Source organism: Mesoplodon bidens (genome assembly GCF_964165515.1).
Source record: "Mesoplodon bidens genome assembly, chromosome: 11".
In the NCBI taxonomy this organism is placed as follows: Eukaryota; Metazoa; Chordata; class Mammalia; order Artiodactyla; family Ziphiidae; genus Mesoplodon; species Mesoplodon bidens.
Window position 1 is genome coordinate 7,232,543 of NC_138167.1, and position 25,469 is coordinate 7,258,011.

Consider the following 25,469-nt stretch of genomic DNA (forward strand, 5'->3'; position numbering starts at 1 on the left):
CAGGGAATCTCTTGGCATTTCTCTGGTTTTCCCCTGCTTAAATCACACACACAAAACTATCTCTGGGCAGTAGCTGGGGCAATTGCAGGACTCACCAACTTTGTTTTCAGAAGATCACTGCCCTTCATTGACTGATGCCCAGTGATTGAAAAGGATTTTTTTTTCACACATTTTCTTTTTTTTCTTTTTAGTTGATTCAGGCAAGAAAGTAAATCTGGTCCCTGTTATTCCATTTTGACAGGGAACAGAAGTCTGTGGAGTTGATCTTTCTTTTTTTTTTTAAATTAATTAATTAATTAATTTATTTTCGGCTGTGTTGGGTTTTCGTTTCTGTGCGAGGGCTTTCTCTAGTTGCGGCAAGTGGGGGCCACTTTTCATCGCAGTGCGTGGGCCTCTCACTATCGTGGCCTCCCTTGTTGTGGGGTACAGGCTCCAGACACGCAGGCTCAGTAGTTGTGGCTCACAGGCCTAGTTCCTCTGCGGAATGTGGGATCTTCCCAGGCCAGGGCTCGAACCCGTGTTCCCTGCATTGGCAGGCAGATTCTCAACCACTGCGCCCCCAGGGAAGCCCCCATCTTTCTAAGTTAAAAGCATTTGCGTTTTAAAATTCTAAAGGACTTGTCAACTTGAGTTGTTTCCTTTACAGCCCATTACTGGGCGGGAGTTTTGCTTCTTTTAGCTGACTTTTTTTTCACTTTGCAGTTCCTGCTTTTGCAACTACTTCGAGACAGTGCCGAGTATTCCTGTTGAAGCAGAAACATGACTGTGGAGGAAACTTCTTTGAAGATCTTACAGACAGACCCTACCTCCAGAGAAAGCATGGAGGAGGGACGATCTGGTAAGATAAAATTGATAAGCTTTGACAAAACAAAACAGCTTTTATTCCACTGACCACTGACAACAGGATAGAAATTGCACTGCAGGAATATAATTCTTCACAGTTAATCTCCATAGGAGGAGAAATGTTTTGAGGGACTAGAGGTGGGTGAGAGGACAAGTGTGTAATTGTTGTGTCAGTGATTGTGTTACTATGTATGTTACTTAAATATTTCTGCACAGTGAATTAGGTTACAGGAGGTTAAGAGAAAAGTGTTCTCTGGGTTTATTTTATTAGTCCTTGTATTTTTCCCAGGTTGCTGGCAACTTGCACCCTGGCAAGTCACATTATGATATTAAATAACAGATCATTATATCCCAGAGTCATGGCAAACAGACAACAATAGTTTTGTTTTTTAAATTTTTATTCATTTATTTAATATATCTTTATTGGAGTATAATTGCTTTACAATGTTGTGTTAGTTTCTGTTGTACAACAAAGTGAATCAGCTATAAGTATACATATATCCCCATATTCCCTCCCTCTTGAGCTTTTCTCCCATCCTCCCTATCCCACCCCTTTATTTATTTATTTTGAGTTTTTTTTTATATCTAACAATTTTGAAATACATATACTAATAAAAGTTGCCAGTACCTACTGTATAGACAGGGAACTCAGCTCAATGTTAGGTAACAACCTAAATGGGAAAAGAATTTGAAAAAGAATAGATACATGTATATGTAAAAAAAAAAAAATTAACCATGACACCTCTTCTGTAGTCTGATTGAATCTAGTAATCATATACTTAGAATCTGTTATTTGTTAGACACCGGGCTACAAAGACAAATCATATTTACACCCTGATTTCAGGGTTTCGTCGTCTCAAGGACAGCCAAATGGGTTACTACAATTTGATGTGATTAGTGCTACAATATATTTAATGAAACCTAGGGAGTTGGAGATGGCTTCACTTCTGAAGTGAATTTTGACCTGGTGTCACATTTTCTGGAAGAAATAGGATTAAAACTCACAATTTTAAAAGAAATATTTATTGAAGTATGGTTGCTTTACAGTGTTGTGTTTGGTTCTGCTGTGCAGCAAAGTGAATCAGTTATACATATGTCCCCTCTTTCTTAGTTTTCCTTCCCAGTTAGTTCACTACAGAGCACTGAGTAGAGTTCCCTGTGGTATACAGTAGGTTCTCATTAGTTATCTATTTTATACATGGTAGTGTGTATATGTCAATCCCAATCTCCCAATTCATGCCACCCCTCCCTTCCCCCCTTGGCATCCGTAAGTTTGTTCTCTACATCTGTGTCTCTATTTCTGCTTTGCAAATGAGTTCATCTGTACCATTTTTCTAGATTCCACATATAAGTGATATTATACAATATTTGTTTTTCTCTTTCTGACTTACTTCACTCTGTATGACAGTCTCTAGGTCTATCCATGTCTCTGCAAATGGCACTATTTCATTCCTTTTTATGGCTGAGTAATATTCCATTGTATATTTGTAACACATCTTCTTTATCCATTCCTCTGTTGATGGACATTTCAGTTGCTTCCATGTCCTGGCTATTGTAAATAGTGCTGCAATGAATATTAGGGTACATGTATCTTTTTTTTTTTTGCGGTAGGCGGGCCTCTCACTGTTGTGGCCTCTCCCGTTGCGGAGCACAGGCTCCAGACGCGCAGGCTCAGCGGCCATGGCTCACGGGCCCAGCCGCTCCGCGGCATGTGGTATCTTCCCCGACCGGGGCACGAACCCATGTCCCCTGCATCAGCAGGTGGACTCTCAACCACTGCGCCACCAGGGAAGCCCCGACGTGTATCTTTTTGAATTGTGATTTTCTCCAGGTATATGCCCAGGAGTGAGATTGTAGTTCTGTTTTTAGTTTTTTGAGGAGCTTCCATACTGTTCTCCATAGTGGCTGTACCAGTTTACATACCCACCAACAGTGTAGGAAGGTTTCCTTTTCTTCACATCTTCTCCAGCATTTATTGTTTGTAGATTTTTTGATGATGGTCATTCTGACCAGTGTGAGGTGATACCTCATTGTAGTTTTGATTTGTGTTTCTCTAATAATTAGTGATGTTGAGCATCTTTTCATGTGTTTGTTGGCCATCTGTGTGTCTTCTTGGAGAAATAAAAGTCATAATTTTTTGTTCAAAAAATAATTCTAACTAAGTACAAAAGTATATTTTCTTTCCCTTGGGTACAAAAGTACCCCACAAAATTTCCTTTTGGAATCAAGGGTAAATCTGATATTCAGTGATATCATTAAATATTTCAGCTAAAATCTATTGAGGCTCATTTATGTGTCCAAATGATTTTCTCTTTGCTTCCCCCCTTGTCTCTCTCCCTCTTTATGTCTCTCTCTCTCTGTCTCACAAGCTCTGGTGTACTTTTGTGTTCTCTCTCTCTCTCTCTCTTCCTCTCTCTCTTTCTCTCTTTCAGGTTCATTCCCTGGCCCTTTGATTATGGTGGATCTTCAGCTAGACTTATGTCATCCTATTTAGAGTACCTTACCAAAGTAGTTTATAAAATGTGTCTTACCAGAAATTTTCAGGAGTGATCATAAAAATGATATGAGCATCTTTTAAACATAACCATTTTAGTTAAAGAGTTTTGATTTAATGAGAACATCAGTGTATTAAAACAACATAGTGATTGATTAGTAAAAGCATTTGTTGAGATATAGTATCTATGTGTTTAATTTTGTTATTTATCAGCATCCATGCATTAAAAAAAATTATAACCTCCTTCTCCTCTCCCCAGTTGATGTTAGCTGAGAATTAATTTCTTACTGTTCTCTAAAGAGACTTTTGTTTAATAAAACCATGAATAATTATTGACTCAAAAAAAAAGTCCCTGCAGAAACTGGGACTATTGGTATATAGATCCTTTGTCATTTAAAAACCGATGTGGGTGTTTGAGGGTGGGAGTTGGAGGCTAAACCCATCCACCAGCAAACCCTTTAGCATTTGTGGTTTATAGCAAATTTGATGAAAAAGAAAAAGAACATAGCTCACACGTGCTTGTATTTCAGTTCAGCAGAAAGAAAACTTTTTACTGAACCTCTATTTTCTGCTAAAAACAAGCATTTCCTTCTTTCTTCTTTCCTTCCCCCTTCCCTGACTTTTATTTTTTATCAACAGGATATTGTAGTTCCTGAAACACAAGGTTCATGCTTAATGAAAAAGAAAGTTCTTAAAGAACATTAATGTTTTTCTAGCTAAGTCAAGTGCTTACGTAACTGAAACTATTTGACCAGTGCAAATGTGAAAACTGTTTTTTTGAAATTTAAACTGTTCCTGTAAGTTAACTAAGTTTTCTAGAACATGAAAATGAAAGTTAAAACCAGTAGACCAGTAATATGGTTCATTTCTCTGTTCTTCTTTGAGATAATTCCTGACACCATTTTTCAAACTAGAAATTTGAAGGTTGTTGTGTTCAGAGTGTAATATTAGAGGCATATGAATTTAGAGGGAGACAAAAAGAGGACACACCAGAGGAGAGTGTCAGGAAAGAAGAAATTTTCCTCTGCTCTTCTGGCTGGTTTAAGAATTAAATTGACATGAGATAAATAACAGGAGAAAATCAAACAAAAGTTTAATAACATGTATACATGGGAGAGACACAGGAAAATGAGTAACTGACTAAAATGGCCAAAAACTTCACCTTAAATACTGTCTCCAGCTAATGACAAAAGATGTTGGGGGTAGTGGTTTGGGAGTTCAAAGGGGAGGAAGGTCATTGACATGGATATGGAAAAGCAAATGTTTGGTGAATAAATGTTTGCTGGGCCACACAGAGACAAGGGACACAAGAGTGGACTCTGATCTTTAGGCCATTTCCAGTTTCCCCCATCACACTCACCTCCTAATCTTTGCAGATATCTCTGGTGATAGCTCTATTCCAGGAACAGGCCTTCTATCTAAATTCTTTTAGGCAGTTAGGGGGATGGTCAAAGATTCTTCCTGAGTCTTTTGGGCCTTGATGGTTTTCAGCTTGAAATAATCCACATGCCAAAGAGACATTTTGGGGTGGCAAATTTTATTCCCCTGCAAAAAAGGAGAAGAGAAGTATTAATAAGTAAGCAAGAAAGAGAAATGGAACATGAAACAAGGGAGGGTGTTAGGAGCTAGATATAGGGAAATAAAGGAGAACAAAATGGGGGGACTTTTAGAAGATTAGTAAGGGGGCAAATAGGAGATTTATTGGAGAGGTGTAAGGGGAGATGTACGTCTTACTCTTCTAACAATGAAAAAAATTATGGAAGTCATAACATACTGAGTTTCTAAGACAGCTTTGCTTTAATGTAGAACCAGAAAGAATGAAGGTCGAGATTTTCTTATGGAACCAAAATCCAAATGTCACTGTATACTGTTTAAACAAGCCAACCCGATATTGTTTCCCCCTGCCTAGCATTTAAACTGAGGCTCCCTATCATTCTGGAAGATATATGTGAATTGAGTGAAATGTAGTGGTTAAAAGAAAGTCAGCAGGAACTTTTTCAAAGTATAGTCGACATTCAGTAAAATTCGCTCTTTTGGGTTACATTTCTATGAGTTTTGACAAATACATATAATCATGCAACCACATTACAATCAAGATAGAGAACAGTTCCACAGCCCCCACGCCCATGCCCTTTGTAAACATTTCTTTCCGGTTCCGCACCCTTTGGCAACCACTGATCTGTTTTCTGTTCTTCTACTCTTGCTTTAGAAGAATGTCTATCGGGGCTTCCCTGGTGGCGCAGTGGTTGAGAGTCCGCCTGCCGATGCAGGGGACACGGGTTCGTGCCCCGGTCTGGGAGGATCCCACATGCCGCGGAGCGGCTGGGCCCGTGAGCCATGGCTGTTGAGCCTGCGCGTCCGGAGCCTGTGCTCCGCAACGGGAGAGGCCACAACAGTGAGAGGCCCGCATACCGCAAAAAAAAAAAAAATAAAAAAATAAAACAAAAATAAAAAAAAAAAAAAGAAGAATGTCTATCGAGTCTGTTTTTCACTTGGCATAATGCATTTAAATTCATCCATATTGTACTGTGTTATCAATAGTGTGGATTTAGTAAAGAGAGACATTATTCACAAGGAGTCTTACAATAGGAAAAGTGCTCTAAAAAGGTTCTCATGTGGGCTTCCCTGGTGGCGCAATGGCTGAGAGTCCGCCTGCCAATGCAGGGGACACGGGTTCGTGCCCTGGTCCGGGAGGATCCCACATGCCACGGAGCGGCTGGACCCGTGAGCCATGGCCGCTGAGCCTGCGCGTCCAGAGCCTGTGCTCCACAACGGGAGAGGCCACAGCAGTGAGAGGCCCGCGTACCACAAAAAAAAAAAAAAAAAAAAAAGTTTCTCATGTTATAAATAGGGCAAGAAGAGGAACAGAACACCTGTGGGGAAAGAGAGCATGAGTGTGAAGAGCAGGTGTCATTTGCGGAGTTAATACTTCTCACTTATGTTCCAGGGACACGTGGTCATGAGCACACATGAGACACGTGGTCATGAGCACACATGAGCTGTTATGCATCTCAGTGCTTTCTTTAGTGCTTGTTTGCATTTTCAGGCAAGCCAGAGTTTGGGGGTCTTCGGGGAGGAGAGGGCCTCACTAAAATTTATCAAGCCAAAGCAAAATAAGAAATGAAGAATTTTGAACATGTTACCGAGTGCCAGCTCGCTTAGCTTGCCGCACAACAGGCCAATGAATCGGAGAGGAGGTGTTGAGGCAGGGAATGCAACTGTCCTCAGAAAGCCGGCAGACCGAGAAGACGGCAGACTAGTGTCTCCAATAAACCATCTTGTCGAGGTCTGGATGCCAGTTTCGTTTATAGAATCAGAGAGGCGGTGAGGAAATAAAGTAAAAGGGCAGAATAGAAAGGGAGAGGTGGTGAGGGAGTAAAGTAAAAGGGCCACCAGGCTTGCAAAACATCTCCTGCAATGACCAGCCTTGGTGAGGGGATGTGTTAACTTCTTCTTTCTTGCAGCCATTCACAGGTGAGCAGGGTCAGACGGTCTCCCTGTGAGCCCAACCAAGACACTTTAGTATAACATTCAGGCAGAGGGGCAGGGTTCCCTGGGGCAAGCCATTATGTAGGATTATAATAAGAAAAGCAACAAAAAGCGAAGGTTAAAGTCAAAGAAACAGATTGAACGTGGAGTCTGATTTAGCTTTTCCCTGTTACAGTTCCCCACTGTCAATTTCCATTCCACAGTCTTGTGGGATAAGGGACGATGACAACTCTTAGCTACTTCCTGCCCTGTAGGGATGATGAGGGGTGATCCTGGAATGGAATTGATCAGCATTGGTCAGGGAATAATTCTTTTTGTTTGTTTTGTGGTATGCGGGCCTCTCACTGCTGTGGCCTCTCCCGTTGCGGAGCACAGCCTCCGGACGCCAGGCTCAGCGGCCATGGCTCACGGGCCCAGCCACTCCGCGGCATGTGGGATCTTCCCAGACCGGGGCACGAACCCGTGTCCCCTGCATCGGCAGGCGGACTCTCAACCACTACGCCACCAGGGAAGCCCAATTCTTAGAAGTTTTAGTAAGTAGTACAATTCTCACTTATTCAGAACTGACACTGTCCTGTTCAGTAGAACAGGACTAAACAAGTAGATTGATCCACGCTTCTCCAGCTGTAAGGAAATTGCAGTCTCAACACTTATCCTTTTTTTTTTTTTTTCTTTTTTTGCAGTACGCGGGCCTCTCACTGTTGTGGCCTCTCCCGTTGCGGAGCGTAGGCTCCGGACGTGCAGGCTCAGCGGCCATGGCTCACGGGCCCAGCCTCTCCACGGCATGTGGGATCTTCCCGGACCGGGGCACGAACCCATGTCCCCTGCATCGGCAGGCGGACTCCCAACCACTGCGCCACCAGGGAAGCCCCAACACTTATCCTTTTTTGAAGAGGAAACTTAAGTCTTCTAAGGGTTCATAAACCCACTGCTCTCTAGGCCTCTCAGGAGTTGGGTCGTTTTTTGATGACGGTGGTGCAGCTTTAATCTGAGCGTGATGAATCCAAGGCTTTATTCCAGCCAATCTGACAGATGAATGCGTGGTGAGCAATACCACATGTGGTCCTGTCCACCTAGCAGTCAGCTGGTGCTCAGGCCCTTATTCTCTCCAGGTTTTAAGGAGGACTCGATCTCTGGGTCAGAAAGGATGCAAAGCTACCTCAGTTGAATAGGCAGACCTGCTGGAAGCAAACTCATGAACAGAGGTTAGTATAGTGCCCAAAGCTTCAACATAATTAACAACTATGTCTTTCAGAGAATTTACAGATTCCCCTGCCGGGGCAGACACCTGGAATGGCCTACCATACAATATTTCAAAGGGGCTTAATTTAAGCCTGCTTCTGGGAGCCACTTTGATCCAGGGTAGGGCAACTGGAAAGGCCTTATCCCAAGTTAAATTAGTTTCTTGACATATTTTAGCAATGCCCCATTTTAACGTATGATTCACTTTCTGTTTTTCCTGTTGATTGTCGTCTCAAGGATGAATGTAACTTCCAATTAATTTGCGGTGCTTTAGACATTTGTTGGGCTATGCTAGAGACAAAAGCAGGCCCGTTATCACTCTAAAGGGTGTTAGGTAGTGCAAACAAGGGAATAATTTCCTTAAGGAGGACTTTAACCACTTTGGAGGCTTTTTCTGTCCAGGTGGGATATGCTTCCACCCATCCTGAAAATGTGTCCACTCATACCAGCAGGTATCTGAAGTTTCCTGCAACTCAAGGCACTTGAGTAAAGTCCATTTGCCAGTCCTCGGTGGGGCAGGTCCCTTTGTGCTGAGTGCCCATCTGGGGAGGTCTGACAACAGTTTTGGGGTTATTTTTAGCACAAATCATACAATTCCGAGTGACTCACTGGATGGTCTTTTGTAGGTGAGGTCCCATTATATATTTTTGAATCCATTGCAGGGTGGCATCTCTCCTGTAATGGGTACTGTCATGAATGTGTTTCAGCACAGTGTCCAAGAGGGCCTCAGGAATCAAAACAGTTCCTTGTGCATTACATTTACAGCCAGGTGAGTTATGGTCAAGAGTGAAACCCCACTCTTTGGCCCTCTCCTTGTCCTTTTGTGAATACCCTGGCTGATATTTTAACAAGTCAATCTGTGGAAGGAGTGACCCTATCAAGGTTTAATAATCACCTTCCTTTGCTGCTTTCTTTGCAGCTTGGTCAGCTAACCGATTGCCCTTTATTGTATGTCTCACCTATCTGGTGGCCTGGGAAGTGTATTACAACCACTTGTGAGGGCTTATGGACTGCTTCTAATAGTGACTGGACTTCAGAAGCATGTTTTATATCTTTATTGTCTGAAGTGAGAAGCCCCCTTTCTTTCCAAATTGCCCCGTGAGCATGCATCACAGAGAATGCATAGTGAGAGTCTGTATATATTTACTTGCTTCCCTTTAGCAAGGAGCAGGGCTCTTGTCACAGCAATGATTTCTGCCTTCTGAGCTGAGCTCCCTGGGGGCAGGGCTTTTGCTTCAGCCATCCTTTTAAGTGTTACCACTGCATACCCAGCACGTTGCCTACCTTGGTCCATGAAGCTGCTTCCGTCGGTGGACAATTCCATATCTGGCTCGGCCAGGGGTAGGTTGATTAAGCCCAGTCTGCTAGAGTACACTAGCTCGATGACGTGTAGACAGTCACGCTCCGGGGATTGTGCAGCATCAATCAGGAACAATGTGGCTGGATTTAGGGCTGAAGTGACTTGGAGTCTTAGGTTGGGATTGTCCAGGAGAATGGCTTGGTACTTTCCCATTCTCTTGGAAGTCAGTCAATAGCCCCCTTTCTGTTCCAGCAAAGAAAAGACATGGTGAAGAACATACACAGTGGTGGGTTGCCCCAGGGTAAACTTCTCAGCTTCCTGAAGTACATCGCAAGTAGCTTCTACAGCTCGAAGGCAAGGGGGCCACCCTTTAACAATCTGTTCTAGTTGTTATGAGAATTAGGCAATGGGTCGAGGGATATTCCCCAGAGTTTGAATTAACACCCCAAGGCTTATGCCTTGTCTCTCACCGACATACAGTTTGAAAAGTTTCTTTAAGTCCGGTAGTCCCACAGCCAGGGCTGAGATTAACTTCGTTTTTATTGTTTCAAAGGCTGTTTGGAGCTCCTTAGTCCAAGTAAGGGGCTCAAGATCATGTCCCTTCAGTGCCTCCTAGAGGGGCTTTCCTATGAGCCCATAGTTTGGGATCCTGCCTCAAGTACAGCATGTGTTCTAAATATACCTGTGAATATATCTTCATGACTATGAGATCCTGACTATTTGCTTACCTTTGCTTAGTTTCTGCTAACTTTCTCATAAAGAAAGTTAAATTTCCACAGAAATCTGGAAAGTAAAAAAAAGAAAAGATTTTATATTGATAAACTTACAAATGAAAGTTTAAGTTAGTGTAACTAACTTACAAATGAAATTTGAGTCAAACTGTGACCCTAACTGACCTAGTATTCTTTTACAAACTATTTTCCAAAGCCATGTATCTAAAGCATGAATTCTGTTTCTTAGCTGTGACCTTTATAAATTACATAGCCCCTCAAAGCAGAGTTTCTTCCCGTGGAAAATAAATGTAAGAGTAGAGTTCCCTGTGCTAAATGGGAAGGAAACCTAAAAAAGAGAGGATATAAGTACAACAGATTCATTTTACTGTACAGCAGAAACTAAGACAACATTGTAAAGAAACTATACTCCAATAAAAATTAATTAAAAAAAAGAACCCTGCCATTCCCAGAAAGCCTTTCAGTTATCTGTGGGTCTTGGGTGCTCCCAAGCCTGCAATGGCTTGCTTTCCGTCAGGCAAAAGATCCCACTGTTCTTGGGAGAGGACAAATCCCAGATATGTGAGTTGCATATCTGGGCCTTTTTCTGGGAGACCTTATATCCACAATTGGCCAACTAGTTCAGGGTTCTGATGGTATTTTGTAGACATTTATCGTATGTAGGGCTCGCTGTAAGCAAGTTGTCCATATATTGGAGCAAGAGTACTTCATCCAAAATTAAATTTCTAAGGTCTCTAGCCAATATCTCCCCAAACAGGGTAGGGGAATTCTTAAATCCTTGAGGCAGGATTGTCTAACAATACTGTCGGACTACCTGTATTTCTGGGTCCTGCTCTTCAAAAGCAAGTAGCTGCTGTGATTCTTCTGCAATAGGAATGAAGAAAAAACAGCATCTTTCAAGTCCAGGACTGAGAAGCATCCATATTCTCCTGGAATAGTTTTGAGCAGAGTGTATGGATTAGGCACCACAGGGTGTAAGTCTTGGACTACTTCATTAATCACCCTCAAATCTTGGACAAAGTGATACTCTGCTGAGTTTGGCTTTTTGACCAGGAGGATAGGGGTGTTATATGGGGACCTGCAAGGTTTAATTAGTCCTGTTTTCAAAAACTTCTCCAGGATTGGCTGAATTCCCTTTTGGGCCTCTTGTCTCAGAGGATATTGTTTTAGATTAGTCATCCCCGTGTCCCTTTTCAAGGGGATTTGTATTGGTCTTGCATTTTTGGTCTTCCCTGGAGTGTCATCAGCCCACGCTTGTGGCCTTACCTTTTCGTAGGCCTCAGGGGGAAAGAGCTCTGGGTCCTTCTCTGGGGTTTCCATGAGCGCCTTTGGTAGGTTTAAATCATGCTCCAGTGGGACCCTGATGTTAAGCTGTGCTGGGGAAAAAGTTACTTGAGCATTTAATTTACTAAGGAGATCTCATCCCAAAAGGGGAATTGAACATTTGGCATATATAAGAAGCTATGTCTCAGGCTGAGGTCCCCTAGTTGGCATTCTAGAGGTTGTAAAAACGAACGGCTTTGTACTTCTCCAGAAGTTCCCGTGACTGGGATAGACTGAGCTGTTTTCTGTGCCACTGTGGTGTTTACCACAGAATAGGTGGCACCCGTATCTATTAGAAAGTCAGGCAACTTGTTCCCCACTGTCAAAGTGGGAAAATTAGAATCAGACGCCTCAAGTCCAAGGGAGTCCCTGGGCCTCTTCATGCATTATCAAAGTGTTCCCCTCTTTTTATCATATGAGAGGTTCCTGTCTTCCTTCTATTATTCTTTCGTCTAGGGCAATCTCTTTTCCAATGCCCTTCCTCCTTGCGGTAAGCACATTGTTCCTTCTCCAATGGTGGCTTCCTTTAGGTTACTCACCTTCTGGGAACTTAATGCTGCTGCCAGAAAACGTGCATTCCATTTTGCATCTTCTTGCTTCTGTCCTTGTTCCCTGTTGTTGAATACTTTAAAAGCAACATCTACTCACTGAGAAGGGTTCATTCCAAATGCACCATCTAAGTTCTGTACTTTTTTCCCTATATCTGGGGCATTTTGCCCAATGAAAGTCATATGCATCATCCTTACATTCTCAGGGGCCTCAGGGTCTGCATCTGTGTAGTGCTTATAAGCTTAATAAATCCTTTCTAGGAACTCTGCTGCATCCTCATTTGGTTTTTGTTTTATCTCCTGAATCTTGTTTAATCTCTTTTGTCTGGGTACCCCCTTTTGAAGACCCACTAAGGCACACCTCCTATAATGTTCTAGAAGTGGCATGCCCCCATTATTAGGATCCCAATTAGGCTCAGCAATAGGGACTGCCAGTTTTGCTTCTGGAGTTCCATTTGGATCCACTAGGCGGAGCTGGTGTGCTTCCTCTCTAGCCTTGTCAATGACCATCCTGCTTTCATCCCCAGTACACATGATACTCATAAGAGTGTGAATGTCCACCCAAATGGGATGGTAAGTGGCAAATATGGAGGTGAATGAAAAGTTCAGTCATATAGAGTGGGTCCTCTCACTAAGCAGGGTTATGGTTTTTCCAGTTAAGCAAAGCTGAAGTCGAGAATGGATTGTGTATCCATAAGAACCCAGGTGGTTGGCCGTCTGCATTAAGGCCTGCTACAGGGTAGCAGCACAAGGGAAATTGCCCTGCTGTGGATGTGCCTCCCGGTTCAAATTCGGTGCTCTGTCAGGTCTTAGATTGTGATACTAAACCAGGTCCCTGTGCCCTGGGGGTGACCATAGAAACCTCTATTTGATCCCTATGGGTGGGGGAAACAGGAAGTGGTGAAAGGGATAAATATGTTGGCGGCATGCGGAGCTCACTGTTGGAACAACTGCTGGTGCAGCCTGCTTGGCCAGTGGGGGAGCTGGATAGGCCAGAGGGGGGTTTAAGTTTTGAAATAATGTCCCCACTCTCATTTTCTCTCTCTTCCTCTTGTAGAACAGGTTCCCCCTTGGGTTTTCTTTCAGATCATTGCACCATAAGATGGCAGTCCTCTGACTCCTTTTCCTCCTGTTGCAAAAGCATAAATGCTTCTACATATGGAATCTCATCTTTTTTCCCTGTTCTTTTGCAAAACACTTCTAACTGTGAGATCATATAATAATTGACTGAGCCATTCAGGGGCCATCGTTCTTCTGATCCTAACATATATTGGGTCCACACCCTATTACAATAGTATATCATGTCTTTCTTAGTCATAGGCTCATGGCTATGTTTTGCTTATTTATCTAATATACACCCCAAAGGGCTTTCCTTCAGGATAGATGGAATATTTCCCATTTTTATAAGTTTGATAACACCAAAACACAAAAGACACAGATAAATTCCAACACAAAAGACACAAATTCTAGCATCGATGCACATGAAACCAAGACAAAACCAGACCAAAACTGATGAACTAGTTCCCAGCGAACCAGTTCCCAGAATCAGGTAGAGTCCAACAACAATTCCCTCCTCCAACAGGGTACCCCAACCCTATTGGGGTTGTCCCATAAAGGAAAAGCCCAGATTGAGGGGGAATATGTTCCCATCATGAATGCTGGAGCGACTTACCCTCCAGAATTGAATCGAGTCCATTGACTCATAGCCCCAAATGGAATCGAAGTTCCCCAGATGGAACTGAAGTTCCCCAAATTGGAGTTTGTCGGTTCACTGCTTCAATTGCCAAGCGCTGGGGTAGCCAGTGCCATTTCAGGGAACTTGGAAAGGAAGATCCTCAGGAAAAGTGGTCCTGGCAGCTGCTAGCGCCTTGCCCCAATATTCCCTGACCAGGATTGGCTAGCCACAAGCAGCAAGGCTCCTGGCTGCCTCGCCAAATTCGTTACCAAATCAAAGCTCACTCTGCTCACCACATGACAGGCCAATGAATTGGAGATGAGGCGTTGAGGCAAGGAATACAACTTTATTCGGAAGGCTGGCAGACTGAGAAACTGGCCTCCAAACCGCGATAAGATGGTTTATCAGAGACATTATTCTGCCATCTTCTCGGTCTGCCAGCTTTCTGAATAAAGTTGTATTCCTTGCCTTGACACCTTGTCTCCGATTCATTGCCCTGTCTTGCGGCGAGCAGAGCAAGCTTGGACTCGGTAACAAACATAGGTTCAAGTTTTTCTTTTTTCTTAATACCAGGTGTATTTGTTTATCTTTTTACCAGCTGAAGGATATTTAAATTGTTGGCAGTTTTTGGTGATAATGAATAAAGTTGATATAAATATTCAAGTATAGGTTTTTGTGTAAATGGAAGTTTCCATTCCTCTTGCATAGATACCTAGGGATGGGTTTGCTAGGGCATATGGTAAGGTTATGTTGACCATACCTAACTGCCAAGCTGTGTTCTAAAGTGGCTATACTGTTGCATTTCCAACAACAATGCATGAGAATTCCATTTGTATCATTTCTTCACCATAGCTTAGTTTTGTTATTTTTGTTTTATCTGCCACTCTAATGCTCATATAGTGGCAGCTCATTGTATTTTAATTTATGTTTCCCTAATGACAGGTTACATTGGTTTTTTGATTCATGGGAGCCAGCAGGGCAGTCACAGGAGCTGCCTAGGGCCACTAGAGCCAGCATTTGCTTGGGTGAAAGGAGGCCTGGGCTCCCAGGAGCCTGCTGGGAGCCTGGTGTCCTGGGAGTCACTTGGGTCACTGGAGCTGGGAGGCACTGGGGTGAGGGGGGCCTGGGTTAGCAGGAGTCTGCAGGGAGTCACACAGGATGCAGCACTCAGCCTGATTTGATGCTGGGGCAGGCAGATCTGGGATCTGTAGTGAAGTCAGTCACTGTTTTACTATCCTTTTCCCACAGGGAAAGGGTCTCTCTCGTGCTGTACTGCCCAGTCCTGGGGGAAAGGTGTTGGGGGCCTGGGTTCCCAAGAGTTCACCAGGAGCCAGGTATCACAGGAGCCACCTGGAGCTGCTGGAGTTGGCAGGTGCAGGAGGGAGACAGGGGCCTGGGCTCCTAGGAGCCCACAGGAAGCCCTTTGTGGAAGCTGTCTGAGGCTGCTTTATCTGCCTGGAATTACTGGAGTAGGCAGGAGCTGGGATGAGGCATGGGGGTGGGTGTGCCTGGAATCCTTGGCTCTTGGGAAGATATTTTCATGTGCAGATAATCTTCAAGTTGCTATTTCTACTGGGAGATGAGCGGATGTCACTTCTAGAGACACTTTCACTTCTTTGCAATCTATATGCCTTTTATTTATTTTTCTTACCTTATTGCCACTGATAGAACATCTAGTAAAAAGTTAAATTGGATTGGTGAGAGCAGACTTCCTCGCCTTGTTCCTGACCTTTGAAGGAAGGCATTTACTTTTTCACCATTAAGTATCATGCTAGCTGTTCTTTTTCTGGAGATGATATTTATCAGGTTAAGTCCTTCAATTCCTAATTTGTTGGGATTTGTTATCTTGGATGAATAATACATTTTTTCACATTTTTTTCTATATTTATTGAGATGATCATGTGCTTTCTCTTCTCTTATTTTGTTAATGTGATGAATTATATTGAGTAATTTTCTAATGCTCCTTTCAGTACTTCTAACCAGATCTCCTATTTATGGAGGTAAACCTGGATCATTTGTATGTTTCTTTTTCAGCCTGATTTCTACTCTTTTTGATTCTTATTCTCTCATTAGCTCTTCTTCCAATAACTGGAAGATTCTCTAGGGGAAATAAAACTCAGTTTCTTGGGCCATGGTTCTCATTTGTGGACCTGGACCTTTTGTGAAGGGGGTTGGCAATAAGGGAGTTGAGGTACAGCTGACTTTACAGGTTGATTCTGTGATAAATTTAAGTTTTTCTTCCTAATACCTTCATGAGATTGAGATTATGACATTTGTATTTATAGGTAAAGATCTCCAAAGAAAATTCCTACCAATTACATCTCCTGTAATCCCACTTTATTGTTGCATCATCATGATTATGGTCCTAGCTACAATTGTGGTGGTACTTTCCACTTTTTTGGCAGGTAAGTTACCTGTCCTCCAAACTTTACAATGTTCTTCACACATTTATGTTGTCGATAAATACTTACTGAGCTCCATTATGTGCCAGGCACTGTGTGAAGTGCTTGAGGTATATCAGTGAACAAAACACACAAAAAATCCCTGCTCCCAGGGAACTCATATTGTAGCAGGAAGACACAGATACTATAATATAGGGGTAACAGTTTGAGGAATACAAGTGGCCAGGGTAAGCCTTATTGAAAGGATGACTTTTCAGCAAACTTTTGAAGGTGATGAAGGAGCCATGTGGCTATATGGGGAAAGCATTCCAGGTGGCAGGAACAAGCAGAATCAAAGGAGGAATCTCCTTGGTAGGTTGGAGGAAAAGCAAGGAGGCTTCTTCAGCTAAAGCAAAATGAGAATGAAGGAGAGTAATGGACTGGGGGTCAGGGAGATAATAGCCTTATGAGTCAGTTAAAGACTTCAGCTTTTATTTTGAGTGTAGTGGGGAGGATGAGGAAGAGGGAAATTGTAGGAGAGGAATGCCATGATCTGAATTTCACTGTAGAATAATCATTTTGACAGCTACTTTGAGAAAAGATTGTTAGAAGAAAAAGTAGACTCAGGAACACCTATTAGGGCAAACTTGTAGAAATCCAGGCCAGAGAGGACCGTGGCTTGGCCCTGATGGTAAAAGTGGAGGTGGGACTAGGTGTCAGAATCTATCTACTTTGAAAGTTGAGTCAACAGTATTTCCTATCAGATTGGATAAGGGAGGAAAAAGTGAGGTTATGGAACAAAAACATCTATTCTTCCCATAGCCTACACTCTGAAATCTTGCTGGTTTCAGAGCATCTAACAAGGGCCCAGATATTTTTATATATATTTAACAGAAATATGTATAAAACAAAAAACTACATAGGAAAACCTACGTTGTATTTTTGGTACTAAAATCAATATTTGAACTGTGTTATGTTTTGTCTACTAGAAGGTTTTATACCCCCTAAGAAATGTACCATAGTAAAATCTAGGAAAGGCAAGGAGTTTGCCTTTCTTTTGTCAAGAGTAAGAAGGACTGATATTAAGGAAGATGTGGGAAAGGGAATCTGTATGATACTAGGAAAGAGTACTACAAAAATTAAATGCTACAGAAATTGATTTCCTTAAAGCCATTAGTGTCCGTGTACCCCTGGGAAGTCAGATACATAGGTACTCTGCTTGAAGTCCAGTGGACTGATGACTTTTGTGCCTGGGATAAGACTGTTAGTGATGACTTAGGAAGGCAACAATTGAATGTACGTATTTCAAGACTGACCTCAGGGGTAAAAGATCACCATACAAAATATATACATTTATTCACATATTAGTTTCTGTAGACCATTCTGTTCCAAGGCAAATCCTCAATATAATAAAATCATTTAGGAAAAACCAACTACTGCTAGCTTGCACTCAGCAAGTGCTCATGGATCTCAATATTGTATTCTCCCAGAAACCAAAAAAAGAAAAATGATCTCAGAAAGGCCTGCTCTTTTGGCAAGCAGTGAAATGCAATCATATTTCCACATATTGAGTAGCAGTTGGTATTTTATATATGGCTAAGGCTGGTAGCATTCCAAGAGGCATTAGAAATATTAGTTGGTAGTGCATTACAGCTCAGCAATTCTGCACATAACCAAGAGTTGGGCAGCATCCACAGAGAGTATTTATTATGTAGCCAGGCACTTAAGAATATGTTTCTGGAAGCAAAATAAGATGGTGATAAGGGAAATTATGTAATGAGTGGTGCCAAAATACGTATAAAGGAAAACTATTCATTGGGGAAAACAAACGCATTTGGGCATGGAAGACATTTTTAACAATTTGTCTACCTATAGAAAGTAGCCCCAGACGGACGTTGAGAGAACGAGAAGGAAGGAGAGAGAAAATGGCGTCCACAGATTACAGTACCTACAGCCAAGCTGCAGCCCAGCAGGGCTACAGTGCTTACACCGCCCAGCCCACTCAAGGATATGCACAGACCACCCAGGCATATGGGCAACAAAGTTACAGAACCTATGGACAGCCCACTGATGTCAGCTATACCCAGGCTCAGACCACTGCAACCTATGGGCAGACCGCCTATGCAACTTCTTATGGACAGCCTCCCACTGGATATTCTACTCCAACTGCCCCCCAGACATACAGTCAGCCTGTCCAGGGGTACGGCATTGGTGCTTATGATACCACCACTGCTACAGTCACTACCACCCGGGCCTCCTATGCAGCTCAGTCTGCATATGGCACTCAGCCTGCTTATCCAGCCTATGGGCAGCAGCCAGCAGCCACCGCGCCTGCAAGACCACAGGATGGTAACAAACCCGCTGAGACTAGTCAACCTCAATCTAGCACGGGGGGTTACAACCAGCCCAGCCTAGGATATGGACAGAGTAACTACAGTTATCCCCAGGTACCTGGGAGCTACCCCATGCAGCCAGTCACGGCACCACCATCCTATCCTCCTACCAGCTATTCTTCTACACAGCCGACTAGTTATGATCAGAGCAGTTACTCCCAGCAGAACACCTATGGTCAACCGAGCAGCTATGGACAACAGAGTAGCTATGGTCAACAAAGCAGCTATGGGCAGCAGCCGCCCACTAGTTACCCCCACCCCCACCCCGCAAACTGGATCCTACAGCCAGGCTCCAGGTCAATATAGCCAACAGAGCAGCAGCTACGGGCAGCAGAGTTCATTCCGACAGGACCACCCCATGGGTGTTTATGGGCAGGAGTCTGGAGGATTTTCCGGACCAGGAGAGAACCGGAGCATGAGTGGCCCTGATAACCGGGGCAGGGGAAGAGGGGGATTTGATCGTGGAGGCATGAGCAGAGGTGGGCGGGGAGGAGGACGCGGTGGAATGGGCAGCGCTGGAGAGCGAGGTGGCTTCAATAAGCCTGGTGGACCCATGGACGAAGGACCAGATCTTGATTTAGGCCCACCTGTAGATCCAGATGAAGACTGTGACAACAGTGCAATTTATGTGCAAGGATTAAGTGACAATGTGACTCTAGATGATCTGGCAGACTTCTTTAAAGCAGTGTGGAGTTGTCAAGATAAACAAGAGGACTGGACAACCCATGATCCATATCTATTTGGACAAGGAAACAGGAAAGCCCAAAGGCGATGCTACTGTATCCTATGAAGACCCGCCAGCTGCCAAAACTGCCGTCGAGTGGTTTGATGGGAAAGATTTTCAAGGGAGCAAACTTAAAGTTTCTCTTGCTTGGAAGAAGCCTCCAATGAACAGCATGAGGGGAGGAATGCCCCCCCGTGAGGGCAGAGGGATACCGCCGCCGCTCCGAGGAGGTCCAGGAGGCCCAGGAGGTCCTGGAGGACCCATGGGTCGCATGGGAGGCCGTGAAGGAGACAGAGGAGACTTCCCACCAAGAGGGCCCCGTGGTTCCCGAGGGAACCCTTCTGGAGGAGGAAATGTCTAGCACTGAGCTGGAGACTGGCAGTGCCCCAATCCGGGGTGTGGAAACCAGAACTTTGCGTGGAGAACAGAGTGCAACCAGTGTAAGGCCCCAAAGCCTGAAGGCTTCCTCCCACCACCTTTCCCACCCCTGGGTGGTGACCGTGGCAGAGGTGGCCCTGGTGGCATGCGGGGAGGAAGAGGTGGCCTCATGGATCGAGGTGGTCCTGGTGGAATGTTCAGAGGTGGCCGTGGTGGAGACAGAGGTGGCTTCCGTGGCACCCGGGGCATGGACCACGGTGGCTTTGGTGGAGGAAGATGAGGTGGCCCTGGGGGACCCCCTGGACCTTTGATGGAACAGATGGGAGGAAGAAGAGGCGGGCGTGGAGGACCTGGAAAAATGGATAAAGGCGAGCACCGTCAGGAACGCAGAGACCGGCCCTACTAGACGCAGAGACCCCGCAGAGCTGCATTGACTACCAGATTTATGTTTTAAACCAGAAAATGTTTTAAATTTATAATTCCATATTTATAATGTTGACCACAACATTATGATTATTCCTGTCTGTACTTTAGTATTTTTCACCATTTGTGAAGAAACATTAAAACAAGTTAAATGGTAAAAAAAAAAAAAAAAAAAAAAAAAGAAAGTAGGCCCTGTTCAGATTTTAAGAAAAACAAAATGCTACTAGCAGAGGCCATAAAAGTACAAGAGTCTAGTTGATATTTGGCCATGTTTTTCTTCAAATCCCTCATTTTGGAATTTGGTTATACTGTACCTACACATACACATATACATGTATATATATATATGTATACACACATATGTAAAAAAAAAGACCTCAAGATGGTAAGTGGAAAAATAGATAAAAGGGATGAGAAAATGTATTTGTTATGATTCACTGTGTCTGTCCAACTTTTAGTGAGAAACACAAAGCCGGTCTCATATGTTCTGCATGTTACCTGCCCAAAAGAATGGATTGGATTTGGAAGTAAGTGTTTTTATTTTTCTGAAGACACAAGGAATTGGACATTCAGCCAGACATTCTGTACCTCATTAGAAGCTGTTCTTGCTCAGTTTGAAACTGAGGAGGAGCTGGTAAGAAATATTTTTGGATCATGTTCTTTGTTGAATATTTAGCACCCTGAGAAAGATATAGGCTGCATAGGGTGAAAGCTGAAAGATAAGGAAGGACCCCATTCCAGGCAGACTTGGGGGCATGGGATGCATATTAGTGCCTAATATTTGTTTGGGGTATATTCTCTACCTGGAACCCTGTGAGACAATTTAGATGCATTCTCTCATGTAATCACATAGTTAACCTTCAATTAGATGTATTGTTCCCATTGTACAAAGAAATATGGTAATCATGTAATTTATCATCCAAATGGGGACATTTTGGGAAGCGAAAGTGAGAATTTTAATATTACGCTGGAACCACAGGCATAACCTGGGACTTTCCCAAATTGGGATGTATGGTCACTTTAATGTAATTTAGGATTAGAGATATTTGAGTGACGTAAGCTGAGAAGTGGGGACTAGTCTCCCTCCAAAGTCTAAGCTTTTCAATTATACCAGGCTGCCACCCAAAGAGAGAAGACTGGAGGGAAGAGAGACTCAAGAGTAACTTGAAAGAGACACGTGTTTTTACTTTCTGTGTTTTATAATAGAACTTCCTGAAAAGATATAAAGGCCCTTCTGACCATTGGATTGGCCTTAGAAGAGAATCATCACATCATGTTTGGAAATGGACAGACAGCACTGAATATAATGTCACGTACGTTTTTAGTCTTCTTTTCCTTCTATTGTGTTTACATGTGGTTATGCGTGTGGGTTGTGTTTATGGGAAAGTAAATTTAATAGCATGGAAGGCTTACTGCTCTATGAGGTACAAAATAGAAATTCTTTATATGCTCTTCCACTTATTAGCTGTGCCTTTGGAAAAACTTATTGTGATTTCAATTAAAATCTTTAGCATGATGATGACATTTGACATAGTTTTTCCACTTTCATCCACTGACTTAAACTGTGCTGAAATCCCTATTTAGAATGTAGAGGGAACAGCTGATGCACAGCAGGGGTCCTACAATCCTAAAAAGCCACTGAGGCATTGATATCCACAGACCCTCAGTCCACTCTCCCAGCGGCTGCGTCCATTCACAAAAGGGAGGTCGTCAGGGAACCAATGGGAATCCCCCCTAAATTTTTTCTGGAAGGAACTTAGTAATATACCTTGGATTGTGAACACTTCAGTGGGGGTATTTTGAATTTAACCATTACATTGGAGCAGATAAAATATAAGGGCCCAATCACTTCCATCAATCAAAGCTAAGCCGTTTTAAGAATTTACTATTAAGTAAATAGTTTTATTTTCACACTTGTATGAAACAGGTGAGGAGAACACTGAAAATAATCTTCACTGAAGACCACTGACAATGGATGTAATCAATAAACAGTCAATAATAAGAATAGAAAAGAGTTTTATTTGAGCCAAGCTGAGGACTAGCCCGGAAGCCTGCTTCGCAGATTACTCTGAGAAACTGTTCCAGAGAAGCAGCGTTTCCAGCAGAGTTTTATATTTTATATTTAATATCTTGTCAGAACAGAGAACATTAAACAAGTCAGGGTTACATTTCTTCAAGGTTTCAAATTGAAAAAAAAAAAAAAAAAAAAAGACCAGCATGTACACAGCCGGCCAGTATGGCCTTGGCCCCTGGGAAGGGAGTCTTATCATTGAAGGAGGACCAGCATTGGTGTCCCAAGAAGAGGGGCATTTAATCTTTGTTTTTAACATGGTCATTCTTTACTTCTGGTCAATGTGCCCTTTTCTTTAATAATTAAAGTGGATGTACAAATGTATGTTTGATAGGCCACAAACAGGCTATTTTAGATAGCATAAAATTCAAGTTAACTCATGTATAAGCCAGAATGACTTCCCTATATCTCAAAATGTGATCATTTCTTTTATCACCGCTGATGGCAGCAGTTCACTTGGCTACAACAGCAAAAGCACTAGTTAAATACCTGATAAACAACATAACTGGATTTGGTATGGATGATGATAATCTTCTGATAGTCAAGCAGGGACTTTGAGAATAGAAAAGGAATGAAATACAGACATGGTATATATTTACGAAGAAGCCATATGAATGACAGATTTTCACTTTTCTCTTGCTCACATTAAAAATACCTGGAGTAGGGGTGCTGAAGAATACAGAGGAGGAATGAACGTAGATGTCTGTCCAACCTATGCTTTTTTAATATTTTTGTGTTTGGTTTTAGATTTCTTATCAAAGGAGTTGGGGAATGTGCCTACCTGAATGACGTTGGACTTAGTAGTGCCAGGAGCTACACAGATAGAAACTGGATTTGCAGCAAGACAAATAATCATGTCTCCATGGACTTAAATACTTTAAGGACTTTTTAGGGAATTTCACACACCATCTCCAAGAGACGCATTATAAATTGCTATATATAGTTGCTGCTGTATTTCTTGGCCTGCCAAAAATACCACCAATGTGCATTTGTAATACTTGTTAACAGCAAAGAGGCAAGCTATCCTTGAATGATGTAATATAGGGATTTGGAAGAGCAGGATTCTAAATTAAGTAGGTGTTAAGTAATATGAGTTGATATTTATATTTTGAACCCGATAAATATGAACGAATTCCTCTTTATCTATACAGACAGCCCTGTATTTGTACACAGGGGACCATAAAAATGACTATGAGAGCTGAAACCATGCAAAATGATTTTAATAACCAATGAGAAAAGATACAATTGGTTAACACATTCAAAATTCTCTGTCAGTTAAAAATATATAGGGAAATTTTAAAAAGTACTAAGACTAGGGACGTCCCTGGTGGTCCAGTGGCTAAGACTCTATGCTCCCAATGCAGGGGACCTGGGTTTGATCCCTGGTCAGGAAACTAGATCCCACATGCCGCAACTAAAGATTCCGCATGCCGCAACTAAAGATTCTGCATACCTCGACAAAGTTTGAAGATCACAAGTGCCGCAACTAAGACCTGGCACAGCCACAAAAAAAAAAAAGTACTAAAACTAATATTTATTTTAGACTCTGTATTTTAAAACATTAGAAACACTGAAAAAGTGCTTTTTACACTTTAATTCTTAGTGTTTATGTTTTAAATTACCGTGTGCTAAATAAATATTATACCTATAAACAAATACCAATCTTTTGTTTACCCTTTATTGGATTTTAAAAATCCTGTTTTTATCCCAATTAAATCACAAATAGTTAGTTAATTCTACTCATTAGGCATTCAATACCCAACCTCAGAACTGCTTATATACAGTTGAGTTTTAGAAACAAAATGTTTTAAATTTTTACTGCATTAGCCACACTGTACTGATGAGTCCCAAAAAGGATGAAATAGCAATTTATAATGCATCCTCTCTCTTTATGTACTTCCATTTCTCCCATCTCATTGGTGTATTCGTCAGCTGCTTCTTTTTTTAAAAAAAAAGCTTTTTGGGGTCTAGTTGATTTACAATGTTGTGTTAGTTTCGGGTGTACAGCAAAGTGAATCAATTATACATATACATGTATCCACTCTTTTTTAGATTCTTTCCCCATATAGGCCATTACAGAGTACTGAGTAGGGTTCTCTGTGCTTTACAGTAGGTCCTTATTAGTTATCAATTTTATATATAGTAGTGTGTATATGTCAATCCCAATCTTCCAATTTATCCCTCCCCACCCCCTTACCACCTGTTAACCATAAGTTTGCTTCTGTTTTGTAGATAAGTTCATTTGTACACATTTTTTAGATTCCACATGTAAGCGATATTGTATGCTATTTGTCTTTCTTGTCAGTTTCCTCTTGTAATTCTATGCAATTTTGTGTATATTTATATATATTATATATTTTTATTATTATATATACTTGAGATTATGTATTGGATGCTTTTTGGCTTACAGTTCATTTTATCTCAGGTTTTCTAAGAAGCAGGGACTATGTCTAGTTCACTTCTGTGTCCTTGGAGACTAGTATTGGGTTGGCCAAAAAGTTCGTTCAGGTTTTGTGAGATGGAAAAACCCCAACGAACTTATTGGCCAACCCAATACAATGCCTCAAGTACAGCATGTGTTCTAAATATACCTGTGGATATATCTTCATGACTATGAGATCCTGACTATTTGCTTACCTTAGCTTAGTTTCTGCTAACTTTCTCATAAAGAAAGCTAAATTTCTACAGAAATCTGGAAAGTAAAAAAAAGAAAAGATTTTATATTGATAAACTTACAAATGAAAGTTTAAGTTAGTGTAACTAACTTACAAATGAAATTTGAGTCAAACTGTGACCCTAACTGACCTAGTATTCTTTTACAAACTATTTTCCAAGCCATGTATCTAAAGCATGAATTCTGTTTCTTAGCTGTGACCTTTATAAATTACATAGCCCCTCAAAGCAGAGTTTCTTCCCATGGAAAATAAATATAAGAGTAGAGTTCCCTGTGCTAAATGGGAAGGAAACCTAAAAAAGAGAGGATATAAGTACAACAGATTCATTTTACTGTACAGCAGAAACTAAGACAACATTGTAAAGAAACTATACTCCAATAAAAATTAATTAAAAAAAAGAAAACATGTTGAAATCAAACCTTTGATGGATATGAAACTATACCAAACTCACTAGGGAGCATGCAGACAAAGCAGTCTCAGAACCTTCACAGTTCCTGACAAAATTGTCAATCTTGGGTGGGGAGGGGTACAAGTAAGTCTAAATAATATTAAGAAGGATATTCTGTACAAATTGAGATGACTTTCTGACATAAGAGAATTTTTTCTTCTAAATGCTAATGTTTCTATATTTCATAGACCTTAACTCTAGTTTCAATCTGAAATAAAATCACACTTCAACCAGAAAAAAAATTTATATACATGTGTGTGTGTGTATGATTAACAGTTTCACTGGCTAGTTTTAAGATTCAAATGAGGTAACAGATGAAAGTCTCTTGTCA

At 41.9% G+C, this 25,469-nt stretch overlaps 1 protein-coding gene and 1 pseudogene across 2 annotated transcripts; both read left to right on the forward strand.

The window, feature by feature from the left end:
* The first annotated feature begins 635 nt into the window (after positions 1-635).
* Positions 636-25,384, forward strand: CLEC2D (C-type lectin domain family 2 member D). Its single transcript, XM_081248976.1, has 5 exons — positions 636-838; positions 15,931-16,050; positions 20,403-20,578; positions 21,151-21,257; positions 22,763-25,384. The coding sequence occupies exons 1-5, from the start codon at positions 760-762 to the stop codon at positions 22,905-22,907; spliced, it is 627 nt and encodes a 208-aa protein (XP_081105102.1). The 5' UTR covers positions 636-759; the 3' UTR covers positions 22,908-25,384.
* LOC308625080 (RNA-binding protein EWS-like) lies at positions 17,901-20,059 on the forward strand (annotated as a pseudogene). The gene has a single exon. The product of its transcript is annotated as an RNA-binding protein EWS-like (transcript).
* Positions 25,385-25,469: the final 85 nt, after the last annotated feature.